The following is a 20,927-nucleotide window of genomic DNA, read 5'->3' as shown; positions in this document are numbered from 1 at the left end:
AGACACAGAAAAAAAGTAATTCTTCTTCAATGACTAAATAATATTACAATAATTAAAAATGTTATTCCAATAAAATAACATAAAATATCTATTTATACAGGGTAAAGTGCGCTAACTTCGGGAGATGATTCTACATGATGATAGAAGTAAAAAAGATAAATAACTCTTTTCCAAAATCCAATGTATATTTTCCATACAAAATTAATTTTTCCATTTTCAAAGAATATTTATTTTCCCATACAAACAATTAAACTTTTTACCTAAAACAACCTTAAAACTTTTTACTACGGGACACCCTGTATAAACATGAGTATCTGTGGTGGACGGCACGGATTTGAATTTCATACAAATCTTCAGTTTATTCAGAGAACGATGAAATTTTGCACACTTGACGTACAAACCAAGAGGAAGGTCACTGTCTACATTAAATTTTAAAAAAACTGTGTATAAAGCCCGGACAACTTCAGGTAATACTGCAGAAAGTAATTACAATTTTTTATTGATTAATGAAACCAGCATTGAGTTTGCTTGCATTCTTTGTCATTGTGATAATGCAGTTTCTAGTTACACTGATAATACTAAAAGTAATTGCGCATAATAGCTAATAATGCAACTGCAGTTTAAACTGGAGAAGTCATCGTCCCAGATGAATGCGCATGGACCGTGGGTCGACCAGTCGGTGGCAAGTTGGTTGCATTTGCAAAGTGCAGCGGAATTAATAGATTCAACCTCCACAAATCATCGTGGTTCAAATTACCCAATTAGGCAGGAATTTAACGAAGCTAAATGTCCTGACCATATAACCCTCTCAGAACGAATGTACATTTAAAAATACAGTTTTTCCTCTGTATCTAGAGCGAATAAAGATTTTTGGTCTCCGTTTTTAAATTAGTGACAATACTAGCTTTGTGCGTTATTTTTTTTGTTGGATTCTAGCTACTCGTTCAGGCGGTAACCATGCGGTAAAATTTCCGTACCCTGATTACTTCTTTATATGCAGAAATCGTTAAACCTCTCAGGCAAATTTTTTTCACTTTTGGGAACAACTCATAGATATTGTTGTGTATCCCTTAATTTCAAGTGTATTTCAGACATATTCCATTCCTTCGTTTCAACATAATTAACTATAAGAAAACAAATATTTACATCAAGGGAGACGGAAAAACATGCCTTTAAATAAATTCTTGTTCAGGGTGGATCAATGCAAAACGAACTCTAAGCAGAATTCTTGCCTGAACAGACTATGCAATAATTAGAATAGCGTATTATCCAAGGTGGATATTTTCAGTTGCGAACTTACCAAATACAAGAGGTCCATAAAATAATATTTCTCTGATGGTTTGTGAATAATGTTATGTCTCTATTGTTTATATTTCTATTATAATTTTATTTACATCTACAACCTCTCTCCATGGCTATAAATGTATTGATAAATGTTTTGTTTTGTAAATTTTTCGTTTTGCACAAATTTTTGAATTCATATTCCTTTCTTATAAATTTAATTTACTTATTCCTTATTATGCTGTCTCAGTAGAGGTAAAGTCACAAGGAGGAAATACATAATTGGTTTTATTTAGGCTAAATAATGCTTATGTACAAACTGATTAAATTTAAACTGTCGATTTCCTGAAAATTAATAAATAAAACATATTTGGCAAAATTCTCAATGGAATTTGTCATTATACAGGGTTTTCCAATAAGAGGTGTTATTTTGATATTCAATCGTAAAAGATCAATGGTTTCGTTGCTTGTGTGGCACGTAGAGCCGTTTTGTTGAAAGTAAACGATGTCCAGATCAATACCATCCAATTCCGGCCATAAAAAATCATTAATCATCTCTCGATAGCGCAATCCGTCCAATGACTCCGCCGGACCATAAACCGCACCAAACAGTCACACGTTGAGGATAGAGAGGCTTTTCAACAATAACTCTTGGGTTTTCCGAGCCCCAGATGCGACAATTTTGCTTGTTGACGAAACCACCGAGGTGGAAATGGGCCTCATCACTCAAGATGATTTGCATTTGATTTACTCAAGTGAATTTTAATAATTTCAATGCGTTGTTGAAGCGTGTATCGTTCCATTTTTATTAATGGCGTAGTTTCTACTTGTCAAATGTCAAAAAATAACAGCTTCAAAAGTAACATCTACTGAAATAGCGGGCTATTCAAAATAACACCTCTTATTGGAAAACCCTGTACTTGACGCCTGTTAAACCTTGTTAGTATAATGCGACGTTTGCCGGAATTGGTATTCCTGATACGATAACATGGGAAAAATTCTGAATTGGTAAGCAAAAACGCAGTCTTCACAATCTTCATTGACTCTCGAGGAAGATTCTGCGTTTTTACTTACTTGAATATCGCGCAGATGTATTAATTTTAACTAAATTGGAAATTTAAAGCATTTTTAAAGAAAAATGATGTTTCTTGTAGTAATTAAGTTGAAATTTGTTATTTAATAATCTGTGCATATTAAGAAGTGAGCAGAGTATAGAAATTTCACCAACCAAGTGTTTTTTATTTTTCAAAATTAATAAAATTTTGCATCATCCTATACAATGTATGCTTTATCAAAAAGGTAAACCTAAAATTATTCGTAAACTGCTCGTTCATAGATGGCGCTAATTTAACTATTAAAAAAAATATATATATTTGTAAGTTATGCTTTAAATTTCAAAATGAATAATTGTTTGTTTGAGGAATATGAATAAATTGTTTTATCCGTAAAAAACACTGAATTCTTTCGAGAAAGGCAAACAAACACAATATTGTATCGATGATTCAATCAAATATTGTATTCTTATGCTTTCTCTCGAATTATTTATTCATTTTCCGTAGATTGTACGAGCGCAAACAAACAATTCATCTTAATATTTTAAAGCATAACTTGCTAAAGAGTTTTTACTAAAATAATTTTATGTTACACGTAAATGAAACGCACCCTTTGAGACTTGTATTCTTTCAAATGAATGTAACACAACTTAACTTCTGACAAGGTGTTATTAAGAATTAAATAAAGTATTTTGCCACTGCGAGTTTTCATTCGGGTCTGAAAGGGTTTATGTTGTCAGCTGGATTTAGCTCAGCCGTTTATTAGACCAATTATCTAGACTTGTTTGAATAAAACATGAAGCTTTATAGAAAACAGGCGAGAACGTTGAAAGGCGACTATAAAATATTGTTATTGATTTGATTATAAAGTGGCTATGTCAAGTGATTTTATCTGACTGCCTAATCAACAAGTAGGTTTACCTATATGTATTAGAAATTGGGTATATGGAAGGAGGACATCAGGATGAAAAATCATTTACCACTGTATTTCTGAGAAGGAGAACACAACACAATCACAATATAGTGAGTTCAAGCACAACATAATCACAATACAGTGAGTTCAAGCACAACGCAATCACAACATAGTGAGTTCAAGCACAACACAATCACAATATAGTGAGTTCCACCGCGATACCTCCAGGTAATTTTAGCCACAATGGAACCACTGAGCACGATATTACGCATTCCCAAGAGAGTCAATTTCTTTCTTTTTTACATTTCAACGAGGGTTATCTTTTTGACAGGCCCCCTTCCACCTATGATGTCCGAACAGCTCGGGAAGTTTTGAAGCGAAAAATTGACCACCACCTAGAGATGGTTCGTGCCTGGGGTAAGGCCAACTTGGTCAGTTTCAACGTCTCAAAAACCCAAGCGTGTCTGATTTCGGCAAAGAGGGAGATCAATGACTGTCTGGTGCAATTTGATGGGAGCACTCTCCCCAATAAAGACTCCATTGAAATGCTTGGAGTTACTATATCAGACCAGCTCAAGTATCGGGGATCCATAGAAGCCCGAGTAAATCAGGCCTCCAAAAAGTTGGGCGTCTTGTACAGGGCTAGGAGATTCTTCAACAGTGACCAGCTGCTGACCCTGTACAAGTCTCAAGTCCGCCCAACTATTGAATTTGGGAGCCACCTTTGGGCTGGTGCCCCAAAATACTTGATAAACCTGCTTGAGTCTGTGCAAAGGAGATCGATCCGTCTGATTGACAATCCGTTGTTAACAGACCGATTGCCTTCTCTGATGCATAGACGCAATGTAGGCATGCTGTGTCTGTTCTACAGGTATTTCAATGGAGCCTGCTCCAAGGAGCTAGCAGCATTGATTCCTGATGCACCGGTGCACGTGCGCGAAACTCGACGGACACGAACTGAACACCCGTTCACGGTTGACGTTGGCTTCATGAGAACGGGCCGTTTTTACGACTCGTTTTTGTGTAAGTCGGCTCGTATGTGGAACGAGCTACCGGCATCTGTTTTTCCTCCCTCCTATAATCCGAGCCTCTTCAAGGCCCGCATTAACAAATCCCTTCCTACAGCCCCTACCTTACTCCGCCTCACAACGCCGCCCAACCGGGTGGTGACATAGTTCCCCTGTCTGTGCACTGCACAGGCAGGGACACTCTTGTGAGGTGTCACATAAAAAAAAAAATAAAAAAAATAAAAAAAATAAAAAAAATAAAAAATATACACGAAAAACACCAACAACTTGTTTCCAAGGTAGTCTCAATCCTTTTTCTGATTTAAAAATAAATGCACTCGAATTTTCACCATGTTCTTGTCATTGTTCCAAATTTCGAATACTTTTCCAGCAAGGTAATGATTAGGGATAGGTAGGAACTGGATAAATGACATCCTGGGAACTAAGCATATTCTCAATTTCAAAATCAAACAAAGTGTGTCGCCAACATGGTAGAACGCATGTTTTCATACAAATCATGGTTCATGCACCATCTTCCTTGCTTCTGAGACTGAGGTTTAATTAAAAAACAATCTCAAACTGTTAATAATATTATTGAAAAAATCGTATCGTGCAAATAGTCCTTCATTAACCAGTTATTAACTAGATATGTATCCCGCCAGTTTTTTGTGATTGGATATTGATAACAATAACACATTCACAACAAAACACTGTGTTTCATGGTTCCTGTACCTTGGTACCCACCATGGAGGGGCGCTCCTCTTTACTACCGACATCTGTGGGATAAGTCAAAAACCTCTTAGATCTATCTCCACTGGAGCCATCTATATCTTGTAACTCAAACTATTACAGTAACCGAGTGGACAAATGCATCGGGTATTTCCCACCCAGGCATTGTAAGTTAATTATCTTGCTAGCTTACCACAATTGCACAAGCAATATCATCTGGTTATAATTAAGGTAAAAGGAATTTTTTTAAATACTGTCAGGTTATCCATAACCCGGGTATGTTTTTATTTATTTATTTATTGGATAATTTGTATAGCGCCGCTTTTGTGAGATATCACCTCAGGGGCGCTTTACAGTTGATGCAGGTATTACAGAAAATATAAATATTACAAAAATAGAATGAAGTTAAGTTAAGTAAAATGAAATATAGGAACAGGTGACACGAAGATAGAAGATGGAGACTCTGCAGCAAGAATCCTAGGTGGTGAAGAAACTGGGCCAGCTGCTGCAGCGAAAGAGTCCACCGCGTCCACCAACAGTGCCAGCACGAGGTTCGTTATCCGTCCAGGTATGTGTCTGCTGCTAATTAAGCGCTGTGTGTCTGCTGCTAATAAAGCGCTGACACACTATCCTCTCACAGATACCAGACCTTGGTAGCACCGCTGTGATGTTCTACGAAGATAGAAGATGGAGACTCTGCAGCAAGAATCCTAGGTGGTGAAGGAACTGGACCAGCTGCTGCAGTAAGAGAGTCCACCCCGTCCAAAAACAGCGCCCAGGTATGTATCTGCTGCTAATAAAGCGCTGACACCTCACATAGGTAGGAGACCCTGGCAGCACCGCTATGACGTTCGGCAAGTCCATCATTTATCTCCATGTAATCCTGTTCCTGGTAATTGTTGAAGTGGTGCATTCTGCTCGCAATAAAAAGCGGCGGTCGGGTAATAAATTAGCCTGGACTTAGTTAAAAAAAAACTCGCCAGGGTCAAAACTTGCCCAGTTTCCGAGAATATTGTTGACAACATATGGGGTGTATTTACCGATCGCCGCTCGTTTCTTATGTCCAATATTTTTGAGAGAATTTCCGAATATTCACTTTTAAAACACTGCACTCAAATCACATATTATAAAGTTCTAATAATTATTAAATTTATTTTTATTTAAGTTCAAATGTTGATTGATTGATTTTAAAAGTAATTTCAAAGGAATGTTGCCTCATTTCCCTTGAAAATATCGTAATAAAAAAGTTTATCTATCTCTTTAAATGATTAGTAATAAATTGCAAGAAAAGTATTAGAGCTTACCTCGCGTATAGCGTGGAGTCGATCATCAGTTCGCAGTAGTACCGCTTCTTGGTGGGAAGTCCCTTGGCCTCTAGCAGGTAGAGGCGCAGGGAGCGCTCCGTCCTCCTGATGTTGTTGCCCCCCTCGGCTTGCAGGGACGCTCGGAGACTGAAACCACAACAAAGAGATACGTTAAGACGGAAAATCAATAAAAGGATTACCTCGGACAATAGATGTTGCTACGGTCTCCAAAGAAGGATCACCCTGGACAATAGATGTTGCTACGGTCTCCAAAGAAGGATCACCCTGGACAATAGATGTTGCTACGGTCTCCAAAGAAGGATCACCCTGGACAATAGATGTTGCTACGGTCTCCAAAGAAGGATCACCCTGGACAATAGATGTTGCTACGGTCTCCAAAGAAGGATCACCCTGGACAATAGATGTTGCTACGGTCTCCAAAGAAGGATCATCCTGGACAATAGATGTTGCTACGGTCTCCAAATAAGGATCACCTTGGACAATAGATGTTGCTACGGTCTCCAAAGAAGGATCACCTTGGACAATAGATGTTGCTACGGTCTCCAAAGAAGGATCACCCTGGACAATAGATGTTGCTACGGTCTCCAAAGAAGGATCACCCTGGACAATAGATGTTGCTACGGTCTCCAAAGAAGGATCACCCTGGACAATAGATGTTGCTACGGTCTCCAAAGAAGGATCATCCTGGACAATAGATGTTGCTACGGTCTCCAAATAAGGATCACCTTGGACAATAGATGTTGCTACGGTCTCCAAAGAAGGATCACCTTGGACAATAGATGTTGCTACGGTCTCCAAAGAAGGATCACCCTGGACAATAGATGTTGCTACGGTCTCCAAAGAAGGATCACCCTGGACAATAGATGTTGCTACGGTCTCCAAAGAAGGATCATCCTGGACAATAGATGTTGCTACGGTCTCCAAATAAGGATCACCATGGACAATAGATGTTGCTACGGTCTCCAAAGAAGGATCACCCTGGACAATAGATGTTGCTACGGTCTCCAAAGAAGGATCACCTTGGACAATAGATGTTACAACGGTCTCCAAAGAAGGATCACACGAGCCAGGAACTCTCCAGAGTTAGGTACAGACAGACTTTTTATTCTCTCAAGAGGCAGGACCGATCTACGAATGAAGTGTACAACAATGAACCGCTGACCTGAATAAGACATGGGCAAGAAGATAAGATGAAACAGAATAATGATTTATGTTTACCTGTTGATCCAGGTGTCGCGTTCAATGCGCGATCCACACGCAAAGTGGCGCGCAGTGGCGGGGGGGCCTGGCAGTTGCAGAAGGAAGCAGTGCGCGCGCCCGGCCAGCGAGGCGTGCAGCGCGCGCACTGACCCACCACGCACCGAACCGCCACACGATAGCGGAGAGGACAGCAGGCTTTCGTGTGATCTGCAGACAGTTAACATAAATTTTTTTATGTTTAGTAAGTATTTTTCTCTTTTTTTTTATGAACGTGAGAAAACGTTGAGGAATGTTTGTTTCAGTTTTTCTTTATTTAATGTTATTGTGTTTAATATGCAGAACTCCATTTAATATTTTTTTATATATTTACTATACATATACGGCCGCCACGCAGCTGGTGGGCAGACACATCAACCACCAAGACCTGGACAATCCTCACCACATCCAATGAATGGTCCTAGGGGCGTCGCTACCAAGTTTAAAAACATGTTTGTATGTTTTCTCTATTTTTCAAGCTATGGGATGGTCAAGGTGGTTAGCATGAATGTTTAGTCACCTCGACGATCTCAGTGGCGCACGGGGTGCCAGCTTGGCGGCGCTGCGCGCCCTCTTGAGTGGCGAGGCCCGCAGCGAGCGCTTGCTGAAGAAGAAAGCTGCCAGCCGCGAGGGACTGCCGGTGGGGGTCCCCGGGGCTGCGCCGGCTGTCGACTCGACCGCTGCTGTTCCGCTGCGACATGCCTTCTCGTAGGATGTGTCTGAGAATAAAGAGAATGCTAGTCTTAGTAAGGTTGTTCATTTACACATTTTATTTTTTAAATTATTATATACAGAGTGCCCGGGGGTAAATAATGTGCGCTAACTACGGGAGGTAACGCATGATATGATGATACAAGGTAAGACATGGTAGAAGTAAAATTAGTCGATCCATTATCAACTTAAACAGTAACAATTAGTCTCATCAAAGAGCCATCATCGATTTAAACAGTGACAATTAGTTTCATCAAAGAGCCATCATCGATTTAAACAGTGACAATTAGTTTCATCAAAGAGCCATCATCGATGTAAACAGTGACAATTAGTCTCATCAAAGAGCAATCATCGATGTAAACAGTGACAATTAGTCTATTCAAAGAGCCATCATCGATTTAAACAGTGACAATTAGTTTCATCAAAGAGCCATCATCGATTTAAACAGTGACAATTAGTTTCATCAAAGAGCCATCATCGATGTAAACAGTGACAATTAGTCTCATCAAAGAGCAATCATCGATGTAAACAGTGACAATTAGTCTCATCAAAGAGCCATCATCGATTTAAACAGTGACAATTAGTTTCATCAAAGAGCCATCATCGATTTAAACAGTGACAATTAGTTTCATCAAAGAGCCATCATCGATGTAAACAGTGACAATTAGTCTCATCAAAGAGCAATCATCGATGTAAACAGTGACAATTAGTCTCATCAAAGAGCAATCATCGATGTAAACAGTGACAATTAGTGTCATCAAAGAGCCATCATCGATGTAAATAGTGACAATTAGTCTCATCAAAGAGCAATCATCGATGTAAACAGTGACAATTAGTGTCATCAAAGAGCCATCATCGATGTAAACAGTGACAATTAGTGTCATCAAAGAGCCATCATCGATGTAAACAGTTACAATTAGTCTCATCAAAGAGCCATTATCGATGTAAACAGTGACAATTACTCTCATCAAGGAGCCATCATCAATGTAAACAGTGACAATTAGTCTCATCAAAGAGCCATTATCGATGTAAACAGTGACAATTACTCTCATCAAGGAGCCATCATCGATGTAAACAGTGACAATTAGTCTCATCAAAGAGCCATTATCGATGTAAACAGTGACAATTAGTCTCATCAAGGAGCCATCATCGATGTAAACAGTGACAATTAGTCTCATCAAAGAGCCATCATCGATGGAAACAGTGACAATTTATATTGACTGTCTCTGGGGGAATTCGAGATTTTTTTAATTGAAAACAACAAAATCTTTCCTATATTCGAAGGTTAACCTGCGCATTTAACCAGTTGCATGAGGTCATTTTAAAGGCAAAGCAAAAAAAAAAATATATTATTATATATCTCTCTGTAATGTGACGACTACTGCTAAGTATTTTTCGAACGATGAGGAGCATTCTTACTCGTGAGGAACCAGTTTTTTGCAGAAATTTGGTTATTCGAAATATTTCGCTGCAGGAGACAATCTCTAATGATTTCACAATTTAGATTAAAATTCCCGCATTATTCCCCATTTCAGGGAATGAATTCCCGGGAATTTATCCATCCCTAGACCTAGATGTGGAGTTATGACACCCCTAATTTGAGAAATGTTGCGAGGCAGTAGGAGCTAGGGGTAAAGAAGGAGAAAACGGAAGAAAAATATTTCCTTTCTTATCATTTATATTGACAAAAGCAGACGCGATAAAAAGAATTTGACATAAATATATCCGAAGACATATTTCGCTAATGACATCCATGACAGAAAACGACAAAAAAGCGTCGCCACCATTTTAGATATTATTTGTGATCTTTTCAACACATTAACGAACGGATAGGGAGGAAGCTATCCGTCAGACACGACAAACATTTGTAGCCGGGCGCTAATGGGTACAGGGGGTTGAGATATCAGGAGTTTTGTGTTTGTATTATGTAGAAAATGAGTTTGACATTCGAAGAATACAAGAACGTATTATTTACAAAGACATATTTAAGAGAATTGCTTTTACGAGACATTTGAGAGGGTCAACTATAGGCTATTTATTGTTTAGCATTCAATTCTGAAAGTAGGCAGTCAGACATATTTTAGCATTCAGTGTAAGTACCAAAGATATTAGAAGAACGAGATGTGCTATGAGCAGTTCATACTGTGTGGAATTGTTTTGCCCAGTGTCGCCGGTTTTGTTCACCAATACTACTGCACACCTTCGCTTACGCTAAGGTATCCGCACTAATACATAGAACAGATTTCTGTGCGTACACGTCCCGATACCGTTCAAAGTACCCTAATTAGGTAGTACTCCGCCTACGGTCCGGCGGCCAACATAGCATATCTCGTTCTTCTAATATCTTTGGTAAGTACTGAATACGTCGCGCCTTTGTACGTGCTTTCCAGGACCGTAATATAAAAAGCATTTTTGTTTGCGAGAGCGAGAAGAAAGGGCTGTAAAGGATCGCGAATGGTTGTCCAATATCTCTTCTTTATGAGATAATACATTATTCTATTATTCCGCCATCCCAATTCGTCTATCTATCTAATCATATAAATAAATGTGGCGGGCGTACACAGGGCGGGCGGCGCCGAGGATTTGTTTTGTATACAAACCTACAGTTTTATTACGAGACTGATGAAAATTTTCACACTTGACCTTCAAATCCAGAGGAAGATCACCGTCCATATTAGGTATAGAAAAATCTCGGGCAAAGCCCAGGCAATGCCGGGGACTTAAACTAGATAAAAAAGGATGTCTGTAGTTGGATTGTTTTTTTTTTATACAAATCTACAGATTTTCTCCGAGACTGATGAAATTTTGCAGACTTGACATTCTAATCAAGAGGAAGTTCACTATCCACATTATGGTACGTATACATTTTCGAACCGAGCCACGAATTAACTGCAAGCGGCGTTTCGCGCCATTTACTGTTTCTTAGTTTATTTCCCATAAGTTGAGGTGCAGTTCGGCAGTTGAGCTCGCATATGTATACGTGGCATTAGATTTCGAAAAAACCCATGTAAAGACCGAGCAAGAAGGACTTCAGCTAATTTATTCTCAATCTTATATATAAATAAAAATGTAAATGTTCGTTTGTTCAAAATTTTAAATCTCCGAAAGTTCTTCACCTATTGCTTTTGAAATTTTGACACAACTTTACATTCGCATACACGAGTGTTTTATACACCTACATTATATAGATGTTTTCATAAAAAATGTTTCAAAGACGAAGTTTAAACTACGTAAACATAAACATTATGACATCGTTGTATATTTTGCATTTCAGTGACGTAAATAACATAATAAATAAATGATAACATCTTCAGCGTAATTCGCTCGCCCACGCACCGCCTCTGTCTATTATATTGGGCTTGTTGATATGTTAATAATAATGCTAATCATAATCATGTACGTAATTTTGATACATCGACAGTGACATCACACAAGTGTTTGGATATTGAAAAACAGCGTATAATTGAAGTAGAATCCGGTTTTTCATCAATAGCATAGCTTTTTGAAAGAGTCACGGAAATGAGAGATCTTGGAATTATTTTGGACGAAAAACTAAGTTTCACCAATCATATCCATCAAATTGTGAACAAAGGTATGAAAACACTAGGTTTCGTATTAAAAACAACTAAAAACTTTAATTCTTTACAAGCCATTAAACTATTATATGTATCTCTAGTAAGAAGTCTAATTGAATATAACTCAGTAGTTTGGTAGTTCATCTTACAAAATTCACATTAACAACATTGAGCGAATACAAAAAAAAATTCTACGTTTTATAAATTTTTAATTAAATATCCCTGTCGAAGACTTAAAATACAATTTCTTATTAAATACTCGTAAAATAAACGATTTAACGTTCTTATTCAAAATACTTAACTCTAAATTCGACTGTTGTGAACTCCTGCAACTTATAAACATACATACACCCACAGTAACAACACGACAAAATACAATATTTTACAGCAGCACACATAAGCGTAACTACATTGCCCACTCTCCGATACAACGACTTCACACCATGGGAAATCATTACTTGGGTGATGTTGACATATTCAATACCAACTTGGCAAGTTTTGTGGATCATTTAAAACATTTATTTCAACAATACTCCTAAACACATCATGTAAACCTACAAATAGCTGTAATTTTCTGTTTTTGTTTCTTGTGTTTGTATGACTTGTTGCATAGCTTTTATCAAATGTAATTTTATTCTTATTTTTTATGTTTCAAAGTATCTGTCAAATTAAAATTATACTACCAACCAAGTAAAAGCCCTCTGGACGTTAAATAAATAAATAAATAGCTATTTACAACCTGGCTATTTAAGAGGAAGCTACAAGCCAAAAATGTGTGTATTCTTGGTACACCTTATATTGTAGGTAATATGCATTAAAATCGCTTTACAAACGAAGTCTAGAAATGTTCGATTTCAAGCACAAAACTGTTTTTTATTTATTTTGTAAATAATTTTATAAGAAAGCAAAAAAGTTAATCAAGTGAAACTGTCGCAGATAATCTTAGCTATAATACTGTATTTTTTAAAAGTTGTTTCCATTACGCGTTCATACATTTCTGTTGAAAAAAAAATTAGTAATTTATATTTTTTATTGAGTAATTTATTATTTTATTTGTTTTCTACTCAAACGAAACGATAAGAAAACCTTCAATTTATCTAAAGCATATTTTTTGGTATTCATAATGTACACCAATTCGTTATAAAGATTAATCAAAGTAAAGATTTGGCATTAAGCTTCACCTTAAGGTTAAACGCGACGCTCGTCATATTCTAGGTATCCATAGATGGCGTAAATTAATTATTTTATTAAAATACGCTTTTTGCAAGTTATTGTTTTACAATATTAAGACAAATTATTTGTTTGCGCCCGTACACACACAATATGAATATGAATTAATAGTTTTGTTCGTTTAAAAACGCAATTCTTTCGAGAAGGCATGCAAATACAATATTGTAGCGATGATTCAATCCAATATTGTATTTGCATGCCTTCCTTGAAAGGTTTTTTTAAGAACACAACTATCTATTCATATTGCGTATGTACGAGCGCAAACAAATAATTAATCTTAAGATTTTAAAGTATAACTTGCAAAAAGGAGTTTTTCTAAAATAATAAAATTACCGCCATCTGTGAAAGAGCAGAATATGAATTCTTTTAAGTATACCCTTAAGATTGTTAAAGCCATTGACGCATTTTGTTTAGATGAGACATGAAGTGAAAAAATAGGTTCCACTTTTGTCCTACAATACTCGCCAACCGATAGGAAACTACAAAATCCGGCCTTAGCGCAGTGCGCACTGATTATAGCTAGTGGAACACGTTTCAACGAGATATCAATACGCCGGTGACCGGATAAATCATCACAATGATAATTCATCACATCTTTAAAAAATTGTATAAAATGGAAAGTGAGGAAACAAAAACTTTATTAACTGGGTTGAGTAGGTTAGGTTAAAATGGTTTTTTTTTCATCTTTTCTAATGACTTTATATCACTTTTTAAAAGTGTGTTGAATTGTCACTGTGTTGAGTTATCATGGAACCCAATACGCCATAGCGCCTCTAATTATAAAGTTTTATAATTTTATATTTGAGTAACTTTCAATTTTTAATCATGGGCGATACTGATAGTATCTTCAACTCGCAAAATAATCCGTACGTTACCAAAATATTTAACACAAAACACGCTAAATCAATACATAGTTATAATTGTCGGCTCATCTCCGCAAACAAGTTTTAACCAATTTACATTTTTAACATCGATTCATCGTTATATAATGAAATAATTATGTATTTATGTAACGACACCTCCATTTTAAAATGTTAATTAATGAAAGCGGGGATCTAAATCAATTTCTACTCTCGGAGGAGAATATTTCGTCTCTAAATAGTGTAAAATAAAATCACTATCCGCGTTTGTTTGCGCACTTGGTTCTTCTAAACTCTGCACCGGATTTTGATAAGGTTTCCACTATCATTTAGAGAATTTCTTGCTAAAAGTTTACATATATAATACGTGCATATTATATTTATAGAAAGCAGAGAAAAGTCGATGTTTTATAATAAAGTCGTAAAAATATATTTTCGGGCACTACATTGCAAACGCTGGCTAAACCTTATGAGATACATCAAAATAATGTACTACGGAATTGTATATCTTAAAAAGGCCTACAAAAAAGTCCGTAATTGTATATGTCTATCTCCTAAGGATAACCCCCAGCAACTCCAGGTACACGTCAGCCAATTTATTGATAATTTCCATATGACGTTACAGCAAGTTTTGGCTTGAAATCTATTAAATATTTTGTAAAATAGTTACGTACAGTAATGGGTAAATTCCAGGGAATTTATTTTTTGAAATGTTCCCCATTCGGGGTATATTGAGGGTATTGGCTCCACATAGGAAGCACTGAGGATTTTTCCTTTCACTACCTCAGGCCTATGTCAAGTGTAGAGTGTCTTTTTAGGGAAAGGAAGGAGAAGAAGTTCTGAGAAGGAAGAATGTATTAGGGGAGGGTAGTAATCTAGGGATCAATGTGTCCAGGAGAGATAAGACGTGTGCAACCATCCCTCCCACTGCGGTACAAAACGATGGGTCGACAGAGTCCGGCTGGAGAGGTTAAACAAAAGCTCTCCCTCAATCAGTCTCTCCCAGAAGGTGGGTAAACGCAGCCGCAGTCAAGACCTAGACTCCCCTGCTAAGTCACTCATTTGCCCGCCTCCCAAATTGTAACTAAGGATTAGGTTGGTGGAATATTAATCAATCGACTGTAATTATTAACAATGTATTTTTGTGACTTATTATTATCTGATCTCTCTTATATCTCATTTACTTTTCTCTAATTTGGTTGATTTCATATCAGACGTCAATCGGACGGTCTCCAAATCGGACAACCGGATTTATTTATTTGCGGACAAATAGTCCATTAACAATATAATATTTTTTACACGCATAAGAAACAGAGATGTTGGGAAGTGGGTTAGCTAAGAGCTTCACAGATGCACCCATAGAGGGCAGTGCAAAGAGCTTGCTTGGAAGTCCGCAAGATGGCAGCTAGTGGCCAGTAGTCGCCAGGGCCAGTTAGGGTGCTTCCAGACAAACATGGTGTTTGCAGATCTCATTTAGCCAGCTCCTAGTTAGATCGACTATCGAGTCACTATTGTAATATGCCAAGTATTGAATAAATCCCTGATTTATTATAAAGAACCTTTTCTCTAAAATCTCCTTCCGCGACGAGTTGGAGAACTGTTTGTGGGAACACAACAGAGAGCATATATAAATGATGAGCAATGACAATATACATATAACATAAAAATTACAGATGGAAGACAATGATAAGTTTTACAAGAAAATTGCAATGCATGAAAAAAGTTTAACCCTTAAATGCATGATTTATTAATTTTTCTGGAAAAAAAAATATTTTGTAGATATTTACATGCATATGCAAGGAAATATAAAGAATTTTATTTTTTTGTAATTTTTTAATGATATTTGATTTAAAAAAATGTTGCAGGTTTTTAACACCATGTATTTAATAAAAATTAATATGAACAATTTACGTATGAAAAAAAAAATAAAAAAATCTAAAAAAAATTTTCAAAACAAATAAGGGTACCGGAAAAATACGAGTTATTACATATAAGTATTGTATTATTGAATCTACTTACCTAAGAAAATCAAATTAATAACAGCAAAACAAAACTGTAATTCTAACCTCCAACCAATTTTCGAGAATCTTCACTTTGGTAAAGAAAAAGTGACATTTGACAAAAAATTTTGAAAAAAAAGGTGATGCCACTCGATAAAATATATCACCGTGAACTTGATAATTCTAAAACGGCACGCATTAAGTATACACCAAAGAGTTAAAGGTGGTTTGAACGGTATGTTGCAGTTTTGCAACAGTATGCATTTAAGGGTTAAAGGGCTTTAAAAATTACACATTTTGTATCGACTGTCGAAATTCGTTTAGGCTTACGCCAAAAAATTCAATGCTTTGACTTGACGGTGAGTTGACAAGTCTGTACGTTCTGGACAAAGGAGAATGGTAACCATAATTAGTGGAATTTTGAATGAGGAACAGCAATTCATTATTTCGGAATCTACGGGAAGGGATGTTGAACTGGACGAGTTGCAACAAAGCAGGCGTGTCAGTAATACTGTTGATAATTTTGAATATGCAAATTAGATCAGATCAGAAGAATGTTTAAAGTTTGTTCAATATCATCATATGAGTACTCGCCTCTTTCAAGTCCTAACATCCAAACAATTCCTCGTAGGAAGCGATGTTGTACGGATTCGATGTGACAAATGTGGACAGCATAAAAGGGAGACCAAATGACACTAGCATATTCAAGGTGAGGGCGAACCAACGAGAAGTAAAGAGTTTTAATTGTACTTATATGTTTAAAGTCAGAGGTGATTCTATGAATGATGCCTAGTAGTTTAAGAGATTTGTTTACGATGTTAATAATGTGATCACGGAAAGAAAGTTTGCAGTCTAGAGTGACCCCAAGGTCCTTGAAAGTCTTAACTAAAAACAAAAACAAAAACATTTATTTTACAAATTGAATGACGCGCTTTGTCAAAGAATGAAAACGGAGGTGTGAAATCTGAAATCGAGAATCGTGACCCAGCTGCGGAATACATTGTAATTCATGAACTGTGTCATAAATAATAGACGAGGAAATACGATATATATACTGTGTAATTTATCGAACGCTCCTTGACATTTTTATTAGCGCTCGAATGAGCAGAGCATTTAATTATTTATTAAAAATAGAGGCCATAGAGATATACAAATAGAGGCGCTATTGCATACTAAGATCTTGTCGAAACGCGTTCCACTAGCGCGTAGATCGGATTCTGTAGTTTCCTGTCGGTCGGTACAGCATTGAATGGCAAATGGGACTAATTGGACGGACAAAAGTGGAACACATTTTTCCACTTAATGTCTCATCTAAATATAATATATCAATGATCAATCAGAGAGGCACAATTTCAATCTTTCACTAAATTGTCTATGCTACTAACTAACCATCACGCCATTTCCTGGAAGGGTGGGCAGAGAAGATGGACCGCCAAACAAGTCGGTCTTGGCACACACTCCTTGCCTCATTCACATTCATACATCGTCTCATACATACTCTTCTGTTATTCCGACAATTGACATGATCTGAGTGTTCACTTGATCGTTCCATGTCTTCCTCGGGAGTCCTCGATATCTTCTACCATTCGCTTTAGCGTCATATATTCTCTTTACACTCCTTTCTTCGTTCATCCACTCCACATGCCTAAATCATATATGAGTTTCTTACTTTATCTCATCCATTACTCATATATAGACATCGGATTATATGCACTAACAAAGTGCCAAAATATGCACTAAAAAAGGCCGAAATATGCACTAAAAACTCTTGATTTGCCCAAAATATGCACAATCAAAATCAAAAAACAATTTATATTTTTATATATTTTAATTAAAGACCGTACAAAAACAGCGAAATATTCTTAAAATTATGCATAGTTTTTTAAAAATATACAACTAAGTATTTTTCCAAATTTTCGAGCTCAAATTTGTGACGTTTGTCACCCAGTATTAATTTGTACGCCGAAAACGACCTCTCTACGTCAACTGACGTCATTGGACAAAAATTAAAATTTGGCGCCATTTCTGGAGATATCTGTTTAGGCAGGGTATGACCTGTGTCGTTGATGTAGGCATTAATGTTCTTCATATCTTCAAGACTCGGGTTTTTAAGCAAAATAGAGTTTAACTTTTTACGAATCTTTTCTGATATTGAATTAGGAAGGGCGTTGGCGAATTCGATCATTGTTTCCAGTATTTCTATTGCTTTAATTAGAGGATGGTTTTTTGTTACCAATTTTTTATGGTATCTGGTAACTTGTGGAAATGTGTTGAGATGAGGGCGATATTCTGTTTAATGGATGCGTCTTCAAATGCTAGCTTGCTTGAATGAATTGCAATGGTCTCAGAACTGTCAATCGGTATAGCTTTTGTAAGGTGATTTATGCATAACAATCCCTACCGCGTTTGTCAGTCAGCCACCGCGCTCGTGCCCTACGCGTCATCGTCACCTAGCTCCCTATACGTAGATGATACCTCCCGCTATTAAACGAAATATGCACGATTTGGGAAAAAAGGCTGAAATATGCATTAACGTCGTAATTAGAGAGTTATATGCATTTGCATATGCAAATATGCAAATGCATATAATTCGATGTCTACTCATATATAGTATTATATATTTGTACATCGCCCTTAAAGTAATTTTGCACAAAAACGGCGCTATACAAATCACCCAAATATAATTATTATCAATATACCTTGTTTTTTCACAGGTCTCCGTAATACCGTACATAAAAGCTTACTCAATAGAGTCAAGTGACAATTTAGGTAATTCTTCATTGCGTTGACACCAAACGGCCAAATTACCTACAGGTGGTGCGAGGGTAGTTCCTTAATGAGATTATACATTATAAGGCAAGCTTACACGGACTGGGTAGCTTCCGCCACAATAAGAAATAGGGCTTCTTGGGTCGTGTCCACGGGCTTAAGGATTAGTCGACACGCCAAGGAAATAAAAGATTGAGGCGATTGCTAACGAGGAATAATTTAATTAATGTCTATCCTCCCCTGATATACAAATGTTATAATATAACATTGGGATACATGTTTGTGTCACCAAAATATTGGAAAAAGATGTGATTTTTCAAAGTCCGCCAAAACGATAGAAATCTGACGGCGTACGCGTGACGTCATACGTACCTCGATTTTGTCGGTTTGAACTGTATTGAAAAGAATGGTAAACCGCAGTAGCGACCTGTGTGCGAGTATACGCAGCGCAACTTGACACCATTCTTAATGCAGTCGTTCAGCCAATCCTTGAGGTAGCGGTTTAAGCACTCGCATTCCGAATTTCTACCGATTTATAACATATTTATTTTAGCTTTTAAGTTCCTAAAAAAATCTGTAATTTTTAAAGATAATGCATTTGTAATGTCGAAACGGTAAATATATGAAATTCCCTCGATAGAAAAAAACAAGCTCCGAAAGTTATTAAAAACACGTTTTCTTATATTACTTAATATGTTATTGGTCTGAAAAAATCACAGTATATCTTTAAATGCCACTTAAGCATTTGACGAGAGATTTTTTTGTCTATTTCAAACGAGTCGTATTTTATTAAATATTTTCACAATTTTTGCTTAATTATTATCGTTTTTTTTAATATTAGCGCGCTCCTTCTAACATTCTTATTTACATATCTCCCTTTCAAACCATCTTTGAACGTTTACTTCGGAGCCATAAGTGCTGTCAGAACCCGCCGACCAATCGCAGGGCGTTTGGGTGTCTCATGGTTTTAGTCGTTTTTAAATGACGATTACACATACTAAAACTTATATATTCAGAATCGGCGTTTATTGATCTGTATGAATATATTTTTTAAGACATAAATTTGTTACTATCGAAAAACTAACATAAGATCTCCCTTTTATAATCTCCGATTGAAGTCCCAACGAACCACCACTGGTAGGAACTATTGTGCAGTATTCACATTAAAAAATGCTTTCATCTCGAACACCATATCTTTGCCACATTTCTGCAAAAAGTCATTGCACTCATCGTCATAACTCATAACATTTACAAGTCAAGACCAAAACTCACCCGGTCGGCAGATGATCACTGCATACATTGTATTTTATCCGTTTTGGTAGACTACATCAGCGTTTCTCAACCGCCGGTCCGCGAAAGATTCGGGCGCTACAGCCTGCACAATGCACGTGAGCGATTTGCAACTAGCAACTTAATAATTAAAACTAACTATTTATATTTATTACAAAATAATAAGTTATAATGTGAGTTTACAAAACTCATTTCGGGAAAGACAACATTATATTAAAGACAAGACAACATAGATACATTAAAATAAATAAACGCAGAAGTTATTTTGGAGTTCCAAAGAAATAATGTGTCAGTCATTAATAAAACTGCTGAGGAAATAGCTTTTAAGAGCTTTTGCCAATGTTTTTTTGTACGTTGCCGGAAATTTTAGAATACTGGGTAATGCGTTATATTGCTTATGTACTAACTAACTAATGTAAGTATTTTAGTTGTTAGTCTCTACATATGTAAATATATATGTCGTTAAGACAGTAGTTATAGGACTTGGTCGTAAGTCAATAGATATAAGTCTATGATGTAAGTCAGTACTTATGAGCCTTAGTTATATAAGCTTGGATGTAAGTCAATAGTTATTAGGAATCTAGTTGTAAGTCAGCTGTATTTATTATTTAATTAATATATTTGTACAGCGCCCTTGATGTGATTTTTCGCGAAAGCGGCGCTATATAAATTAGCCAAATATTATATTATTACTGTTATTAACTAACCATCACGCCGTTTCCCCGTAGGGGTTGGCAGTTAACTCGTTCTTGGCACAAACTCCTTGTACCATTCACATTCATACATCGTCTCATACTCTTCTGTTATTGCGACACTTTACATGGCCCGACTCAAGTTTACTTCACTTTATAGTGCCACGTCTCTCTGGCGTTCCCGACTTCTTCCACCATTCACATTCACGTCTTATCTTACACTCCTTTCATCATTAATTCGCTTTACATGCCCAAAC

General features: G+C 36.7%; 1 protein-coding gene across 6 annotated transcripts in view; it reads right to left on the bottom strand.

The window, feature by feature from the left end:
• raskol (Ras GTPase-activating protein raskol) overlaps positions 1 to 20,927 on the bottom strand; it is a 442,218-nt gene that overhangs the window by 26,650 nt on the left and 394,641 nt on the right. For all 6 annotated transcript variants that reach the window (XM_089643502.1, XM_089643503.1, XM_089643507.1 and 3 more), the window contains 3 exons: positions 8,064 to 8,262; positions 7,526 to 7,714; positions 6,287 to 6,433 (listed from right to left, as the gene is read on the bottom strand). In XM_089643502.1, coding sequence (XP_089499628.1) covers positions 6,287 to 6,433; positions 7,526 to 7,714; positions 8,064 to 8,262 — 535 coding nt within the window. The remainder of the gene's footprint in view (positions 1 to 6,286; positions 6,434 to 7,525; positions 7,715 to 8,063; positions 8,263 to 20,927) is intronic.

This window comes from Hesperophylax consimilis, chromosome 19, assembly GCF_061612785.1.
Source record: "Hesperophylax consimilis isolate HC1 chromosome 19, BYU_Hcon_1.0, whole genome shotgun sequence".
In the NCBI taxonomy this organism is placed as follows: Eukaryota; Metazoa; Arthropoda; class Insecta; order Trichoptera; family Limnephilidae; genus Hesperophylax; species Hesperophylax consimilis.
This window is presented reverse-complemented; position numbering and strand designations above follow the sequence as displayed.